Raw genomic sequence first — 9271 nt, forward strand, 5'->3', positions numbered from 1 at the left:
TGCGTCTGGGGTCCTTCTCGGTCCAATGGTCCTACCACAGAGAGTTAGAAACCAGTTTGGCCAACGCCTTGTTTGAACAGATGGACAAGGAAACATAAACACTAATACAATTTGGAAGTAAATTTGGAACCTCAAAATCCCGGGTAAGATCAAACATTTTGTGGGGAAGGCGCTAAATGGATCACTTCCTTGCTAGCAAATAGACACATACCACTGGTCCTTTAATGTCTGTTCTGTGCGACTGGAGTTGAAGACATCCAACATTGTCTATTTACATGTAAGAGGGCAAAGGAAGTTTGGACAACTTTATGGGTGCAGAACATTGTCGCGGGAGCGGTAAGGCAGGACCGATTAGGCTCTATTACTGTTGAGATCCCGAGCAGGATAAACTCAGTCACAGATGGACTGCCGACCGCAGAACATATGATGGTAGTAGCTTGGTACCTATGGTCGCAACGTCGTCAACGTACCAAAGGCGAGCCAATTCAGAACCCCGAAAGAGCCGCGATTTCAATAAAAGTTCTAGCAACAAATTATACTCAAAGTAATATGAAAGATCATCCTACAAGAAGCCATGCTCATATGTGGAAGACGCCGACTAGGGATGTAGTCAAAATCAATGTTGATGCTGCTTTCCGAGTTGAAACTCTCGGGTACAACAGGCTCTATTGCCCATGATGGAAGAGGGAACTTCATTGTTGAGACAATATGATTCGTTCCTCAGGTGACCAGCGTTGACTCAGCAGAGATGACAGCGATCCGGAATGGATTATATCTAGCAGGGAGGATCGGATGTAACAAAATGATCATTGAGTCGGATTGTAGTTTTGGAAGCAGCGCAACAACCAGAAATGTATGTGGGCTCAGCGATCCGGAATGGATTATATCTAGCATGGAGGATCAGATGTAACAAAGTGATCATTGAATCACATTGTAGCTTTGTGGTGGAAGCAGTGCAGCAACTAGAAACATATGTGGGCTCAGATGTTGCAATGGTACTTGAATGCAAACATTTAGGGCTGGACTTAGTGAGTGTCTCATATACAGTGTCGCCATGACGCAAATGAAGTGGCTCACAACCTAGCGAAGAACATTTAGTGAAAAATCTTCTATGTTTTGGGAATCTATAATCCCTGATTTTATTTCTCACTATACTATAAATGATATGTCTATTATCTGAGGAATAAAATCTGTTGCTTTCAAAAAAAAGTAGGTTGCCCTCAATAAAAGAGAAAGGAAAAAGGAAACTGTGGGTCCCGTTCCGTGTTCTAGCATCCACGAACGATGGCCATTGAGGGCGCCGATCACCTCTCACGACTGAAAAGGATTCCATAGACCAACGTGCTGGTACACAGTACGCTACCAGTTTCCTCACAAGTTCATGACATTAATACAACAATAACAAGGCGATAAGCCTCCCAATTGGCATGAAACAACATCAATTCATCTACTGAAACACGGGAGCACAGCAGATACAAGCTACACACTAATAATAATAAGGCTACTCCAGGGACCTCGCATCGCAAAGATGGTGCAGAACTCATGTGGAACATGGAGCTGCTGCTGCTGCTTAGGTTCTAGTATCCGAGGTTGACGGTTAAAACACTTTCCTCTTCAGTCGGTTCTCCGAATGCGGGGTGCTGCCCATGTCACGCTGTTCGTCTGGGCTCAAATCAGCGTCGCTGTCATCATCCGGGTCCTCCAAACCGAGGTTCAAGTTCAGCTCGGTGCTGCCGCCTTTTCTGGTAGAGTTCTGTGGCACACCCGAAACCTGAAAGAGGGTACAGATACACGTATAAGTTTTATCACTGTGGTATGCAGAATGCTGTGCTATCTCTCTGGCAAAGAAAATGTTGTACTGACAACCAGGAAAATAGAAACTGATGTTGGGCGAGTACAAAAAAATTTAATGGGGTCCTTTCCCAGTTACTTGGCACAAGGGAAAATGAGCTTAGCACAATATATGTAACAAATGAACACAAACATATCGCTGAACTTTACAAATAAAATGATTGAAAAACTACTACTTGTACTTGATGTATCAATTCTGTTTATTCAGCTATATCCATTTCCCAAATGAAAGCCCAGCAAATCCAAAATACGTACATGAAACTGAACTTGTCCATTATTTTGGCTCTGTCGGGTGAAATTTCCTTATACCATTTGTTTACCATCAGATGACAAATCTGTATCATTAGCCTTATCCTCGAACTGGAAGTTACATTGTTAGAAGTGCCGTAACTAAATTCAAATAGACAGTCACTAGTGGCAATATTTTCAGTGCACACATACTTCTACACAAATTGATTGCATCCACCAGTTCTAAGTCTCTCTGTAAAGCAAACCTGAAGCTCAACATCACTGCCGACTGTAGGAACAAAGTAAAAGAGCACCAAGACCTAGCAAGAAATAGTTGCATCCACAAGACAAGAGGCTATCATATATGTACACAACAATTGTAAACATACAAGTCCATTTTAAACCCTAGACTATGGTGTTAAACCCTGAATTATGAAACTGTCCATATTAAACCCTGAACTTTCTAAAACCATTGACTTGAAACCTGCCTCGGTTTTGGATAGTGGTTGTGCATTACAGGGTCTTCACGAAAATTGTTCTTTTTTTGTAGAAGTAGGAAATGTTAAGAAATTCAGAGTTTAAAATAGATAGTTTTTGAAAGTTCAGGGTTTAATATAGATGGTACGGTATCATAGTTTAACCCTTTAGGGCCCAAATCAAACCAAGCACAATAGTTCAGGATTCAGATGGACTTTCTTTCAAAAGCATATCTGAATACAGGTGACGAATGACAATAAAAATAAGAACACTAGGTAATCAATCAATGACCCCATATTCGGTGTTTAACCATCAGTGCAACCACTAAATTGACTAATTTAGGAGTGTCACCAATACTCAAATTCTAACCACAAGGCTAAATCTTGAGCCTTGAGGCAGAAGCAGAGGCACAACCGCCCAAACAATCACTCAGAAATCTCCACATGAACCAGCACGCTCGCCTTGAACGAGTTGTACTGAAGAATTGCAAGGCCTGCTATTGCCCTGTTTTGCCCGGAAATAGCCTACTACCCTCATCAACTGTGTCTGAAATTCCCACCATACACAAAACCCGTAGCCCAACTCAAGCTGAAGTAGAAGGCCAACCCCCAAATCCTACATTTCCGGCGTCCAGACCATAGTTGCTGACGCTAGCGCCAAAATCATCCAAGAAGAACCCGTGTGGTCTCCTATCCCCTCCTACATTGTGCCTAAAACTATGACCGGGGAGAAGCCAAGAAGGCAAGAACGGCCAAATGTCCGACCTCCGAAGCAGATCGAACCCACCAGAGCGCAATAAAGCAACCGAACAATCGCCAAGACCTAATCTTTGAAGCCAAGAAACCTCACCGGAACGTATCGCCGTCTGGTGGCCGCCGCGGCGACCTCCTTGTTGTTACCGTCGCCGGCACCGCTCACCGGCGCCCACTTGAGCAGCACCACCTTGTTACCCCTCGGGCACCCAATGGGACCCATACCGGCGGAGGCGGACCCCGCGCCGCCGCCGGCGAGAGGGGCCCACGCCTTGCGCCACTTCCTGACGGGGCCACTGAAGGAGGCGTTGCTGCTGCCGACGGGGCCATAGCGCGTGGAGGAGCGGCTCAGCCGGGCGCCCACGGTGTCCATTTCACGGGGGCGGGCGGCGGCAGCGGCGGCTTCGGTTCTCCTCCGGCGAGGTGGGTAGGGAGTGGGGTGCAGGGGAGGGCTTGGTGCTGTGTTCCTTCCACCTTTGTGGATGTGGACTTTGGAGAGGCTAGTATTTTGTTTCCTCCCTCTGTTCTACGGAGTACTACAACGCTAGTTTAGGGCATCTTATAATTTGTTCTTTTAAAAACGAGCGTCCTACGAATTCGCCGGGTGGTCTTTTTAAATAGATCGACCAGGCCGCGAGCAGTCAAATCTGACACATCAAGCGGCCGAGCACGTCTTCATCATTACAACACAAATCTTGTTGTAAATTTTCTTTCTTGCAACATACTCCCTCCGTCTCATAATATAAAAACGTTTTTGACACTACACTAGTGTCAGAAACGTTATTATATTATGGGACATAGGGAGTAGGTCTTATTGTAGATTATTTTTTTGCAACATAGATGATTTTGTAAAAGCTTGTCTAAGCTATCGTCATTGTGCACCGCCGTTAGCAACACCGCTGTTGTTGCAAAAACAAAAAACCAACAACACCCTTGTTGCAAATAAATTATCCTTCGGCTGCCATGGCCATGGACAAACTCAAGCTTGGATCGGCTCCTTCTTGCCATCAGCGGGCGGTGCTTGCACGCAGATTGCCAAATCAGTGGGGAGGGCTCCATGGGCGTCGACAATGCCAACAAAGACGTTGTGCGCCACTAGAGCTACGACCTGGCCACGCGAATGTCGTGCACAACCTCCAACGTCGGCCGGCGATCCCGATCTAGATGCAAGGGGAAATAGGAGTGCAACATCGATGTGTGTGGCGGGGCGACCGACTGCCGGCGCCTCGTCTAAGGGTAGAGACGCGAGAGGAAGAGGAGAGTCAAGGGGACAATGTTACGGTTGGCGTGTTGTTACGGGAATCAGGAAAGATGAAGACGTGCGTGGGTCCACAGGGACATGAAGGTCGCAGAGTCTCTTTTGAGCCGGTTGACGCTGAGTGTTTCCCTTTAAAAACGCATGAATAAAAATGCAAAAATATGATAAGAACCACATGTGCAAACACATAGAATTATGAAAACATGTTGCAGAATTGGATGTTTGATTCACAGGAATAAGTAATCTGCAGAACTGGTTGTTTAATTAATTCATGATTAAAGATAACCAACCAGTGATTGGATAGTTAGAGCAACCTGATGAGTGTTATTCTTACACTTCTCTACCCTTAGTTCAAACTGATATATTTCATTAAAACCAAGATATCCGTGCCAATATTTCCACTAATGACTAATGAATGCATAAGACTCTACAAATCCTCTCTTTTTTGTGTATCGACAGGAAATGGGCTAAATATGGACGAAATCAAGTGAGAACATGGAAATGGGTAAAGGAGGAGATAGAAGAAATCAAGAGGAGGCACACAAGCTAAACCAGAGCAAAATACGGTGTACCATACAATCACACCCGCTTGTATAGGCGGCCGTATGGCGTGAAAACCGAGGCTCCTCATCCACATGAACAACTTTTATAAAGGGGTCGAGGCCAAAATGTTAACAGAAGAGCCGTGAACGGAGGCAGAATAGAGTCATCTTCATCAACCCTAGCCACCGCCATTTCCCATCTCCATAGCCGCCATCTCCATCTCCAGCATAGTTCTTCCTCCATTAGAGCATACTTGTAATCATGTATCACACACGGCATCCATTGTAAGACATACTATCAATCAATCTACCTTCATGATCTGTTCTATGACGAGTTCTTCATGTGATCTGATCTCCATGTATGAGTAGTTCCGTAAGGTATGGGTTGAGGCAAGTGCCTTGCAATCCGATGTATTTGTTGAAGGGGCCAATGGAAGTGTTTTGAATTAACATCCTGTGTGTGTGAAATAAAATTATTCTGTAGATGTCTCTTGTCTCTTTTGCGTTCATCATCATTGTAAATACCCAGAATCATGAAGAATGGGCCACAAGGAGGCTAAGGGCAGGGAGACCATGAAGTGTTATTCTGAACAGTAGTGACAGAAAGTTTTAGTACACTAGCACGGATCCTATCCCTGGGGATTCAAGATGTGTAGTCACTAAACACCAAATGCTTTTGTCTAATTATTGCAATCTAAATTATCGAGGCAACCCCATGAAACGGATAGGGCCTTTGGCTGAACAACTGACTCTTGATGTAGGACGCGTGCCGGTCAAGACGTAATTTGGACACCTCCCCCACTTCGGTTCAAAACAAGCACATCTCGATGGGTGACTTTCAGCGCATAAATTAAGATCATATTTGGTCCCGTCACAAATATATGGTTGTAAGCATTAAGACCTCATACCCATGCCTACTTTTATTATAAGTGTTCTCCTTCAATTGTTTGATTTTGATCCAGTCAAAAGCTAGAATTGTTTCTTTAACAAAAGCTTGCTTGAAACCCTAGCTTCAAGAGGATCATTCTCCCGTGGGTTCGATAATTCAGGCTCACCTCTGGGAGCGAAAAGGCGAGAATCCTTTTTAGTCCATTTCCAGATTGCCAAAGGAAGAAATCACAACCCCAACAACTCCCCTATCTCTAAAATAACCATTGTTTACGGGAAGTTTGGCCATTACACCTCCTCGCACCAACAACCACCGCACCGCCTTGCGCAGCCCCACGTTGATGATCTTCACATGTGTCACTGACTGGCGGGTCCTGGGCCATTATCTAGGGGCTTGATGTCAACTACACAACCTTCTTCTTGTAGACGTTGTTGGGCCCTCCAAGTGCAGAGGTTTGTAGGACAGTAGAAAATTTCCCTCAAGTGGATGACCTAAGGTTTATCAATCCGTGAGAGGCATAGGATGAAGATGGTCTCCCTCAAACAACCCTGCAACCAAATAAAAAAGAGTATCTTGTGTCCCAAACACACCCAATACAATGGTAAATTGTATAGGTGCACTAGTTCGGCAAAGAGATGGTGATACAAGTGCAATATGGATGGTAGATATAGGTTTTTGTAATCTGAAAATATAAAAACAGCAAGGTAACTAATGATAATGTTGGAAATATACGCTAGAGGCAATAATAAATTAGTTATTATTATTATATTTCATTGTTCATGATAATCGTTTATTATCCATGCTAGAATTGTATTGATAGGAAACTCAGATACATGTGTGGATACATAGACAACACCATGTCCCTAGTAAGCCTCTAGTTGACTAGCTCGTTGATCAATAGATGGTTACGGTTTCCTGACCATGGACATTGGATGTCGTTGATAACGGGATCACATCATTAGGAGAATGATGTGATGGACAAGACCCAATCCTAAGCCTAGCACAAGATCGTGTAGTTCGTTTGCTAAAGCTTTTCTAATGTCAAGTATCATTTCCTTAGACCATGAGATTGTGCAACTCCCGGATACCGCAGGAGTGCTTTGGGTGTGCCAAACGTCACAACGTAACTGGGTGGCTATAAAGGTACACTACAGGTATCTCCAAAAGTGTCTGTTGGGTTGGCACGAATCGAGACTGGGATTTGTCACTCCGTGTAAACGGAGAGGTATCTCTGGGCCCACTCGGTAGGACGTCATCATAATGTGCACAATGTGACCAAGGAGTTGATCACAGGATGATGTGTTACGAAACGAGTAAAGAGACTTGCCGGTAACGGGATTGAACAAGGTATCGGGATACCGACGATCGAATCTCGGGCAAGTATCGTACCGCTAGACAAAGGGAATTGTATACGGGATTGATTAAATCCTTGACATCGTGGTTCATCCGATGAGATCATCGTGGATCATGTGGGAGCCAACATGGGTATCCAGATCCCGCTGTTGGTTATTGACCGGAGAGTTGTCTCGGCCATGTCTCCATGACTCCCGAACCCGCAGGGTCTACACACTTAAGGTTCGATGACGCTAGGGTTATAGGGAAAGTACGTACGTGGTTACCGAATGTTGTTCGGAGTCCCCGATGAGATCCCGGACGTCACGAGGAGTTCCGGAATGGTTCGGAGGTAAAGATTAATACATAGGAAGTATGGTTTTGGCCACCGGAAGTGCTCCGGGCATCACCGGTAGTGTACCGGGACCACCGGAGGGGTCCGGGGGTCCACCAGGTGGGGCCACCAGCCCCAGAGGCCTACATGGGCCAATAGTGGGAAGGGATCAGCCCCTAGGTGGGCTGGGGCGCCTCCCACCAAGGCCCAAGGCGCCTCCAAGAGGGGAGGGGGCAAACCCTAGGGCAGATGGGCCCTAAGGCCCACCTCAGGTGCGCCTCCTCCTCTCCCCCTTGTGGCCGCCACCCTAGATGGGATCTAGGGCTGCCGCCACCCCTAGGGAGGAAACCCTAGGTGGGGGCGCAGCCCTCCCTCTCCCCCTATATATAGTGGAGGCAAAGGGGCAGCCCAACACATGAAGTTCCTCCCCTGTTGGTGCAGCCCTACCCCTCTCCCTCCTTGTCTCTCGTAGTGCTTGGCGAAGCCCTGCTGGAGTCCCGCGCTCCTCCACCACCACCACGTCGTCGTGCTGCTGCTGGATGGAGTCTTCCCCAACCTCTCCTTCTCCCCTTGCTGGATCAAGGCGTAGGAGACGTCACCGGGCTGTACGTGTGTTAAACGCGGAGGTGCTGTCCGTTCGGCACTAGGATCATCGGTGATTTGGATCACGACGAGTACGACTCCATCAACCCCGTTCACTTGAATGCTTCCGCTTAGCGATCTACAAGGGTATGTAGATGTACTCGCCTTCCCCTCGTTGCTAGATTACTCCATAGATTGATCTTGGTGATGCGTAGAAAATTTTAAATTTCTGCTACGATCCCCAACAGTGGCATCATGAGCTAGGTCTATGCGTAGTTTCTATGCACGAGTAGAACACAAAGCAGTTGTGGGCGTCGATATTGTCAATTTACTTGTCGTTACTAGTCTTTTCTTGATTCGGCGGCATCGTGGGATGAAGCGGCCCGGACCGACCTTACACGTACTCTTACGTGAGACTGGTTCCACCGACTGACATGCACTAGTTGCATAAGGTGGCTAGCGGGTGTCTGTCTCTCCCACTTTAGTCGGATCAGGTTCGATGAAAAGGGTCCTTATGAAGGGTAAATAGAAATTGGCATATCACGTTGTGGTTTTCGCGTAGGTAAGAAACGTTCTTGCTAGAAACCTATAGCAGCCACGTAAAAACTTGCAACAACAATTAGAGGACGTCTAACTTGTTTTTGCAGCATATGCCTTGTGATATGATATGGACAAAAGGATGTGATGAATGATATATGTAATGTATGAGATTGATCATGTTCTTGTAATAGGAATCACGACTTGCATGTCGATGAGTATGACAACCGGCAGGAGCCATAGGAGTTGTCTTAATTTATTTATGACCTGCGTGTCAACATAAACGTCATGTAATTACTTTACTTTATTGCTAAAGTGTTATCCATAGTAGTAGAAGTAATAGATGACGAGACAACTTCAAGAAGACACGATGATGGAGATCATGGTGTCATGCCGGTGACAACGATGATCATGGAGCCCCGAAGATGGAGATCAAAAGGAGCAAATGATATTGTCCATATCATGTCACTATTTGATTGCATGTGATGT

At 45.9% G+C, this 9271-nt stretch overlaps 1 protein-coding gene across 1 annotated transcript; it reads right to left on the minus strand.

Moving 5' to 3' along the window:
- Window positions 1-1291: 1291 nt before the first annotated feature.
- Window positions 1292-3848, minus strand: LOC119301225. Its single transcript, XM_037578159.1, has 2 exons — window positions 3406-3848; window positions 1292-1771 (listed from the first exon to the last, which is right to left on the minus strand). Exons 1-2 carry the CDS (start codon window positions 3679-3681, stop codon window positions 1598-1600), a joined length of 450 nt encoding a protein of 149 aa, XP_037434056.1. The 5' UTR covers window positions 3682-3848; the 3' UTR covers window positions 1292-1597.
- Between the last annotated feature and the right edge of the window lie 5423 nt (window positions 3849-9271).

Source organism: Triticum dicoccoides, chromosome 5A, assembly GCF_002162155.2.
Source record: "Triticum dicoccoides isolate Atlit2015 ecotype Zavitan chromosome 5A, WEW_v2.0, whole genome shotgun sequence".
Classification (NCBI taxonomy): Eukaryota; Viridiplantae; Streptophyta; class Magnoliopsida; order Poales; family Poaceae; genus Triticum; species Triticum dicoccoides.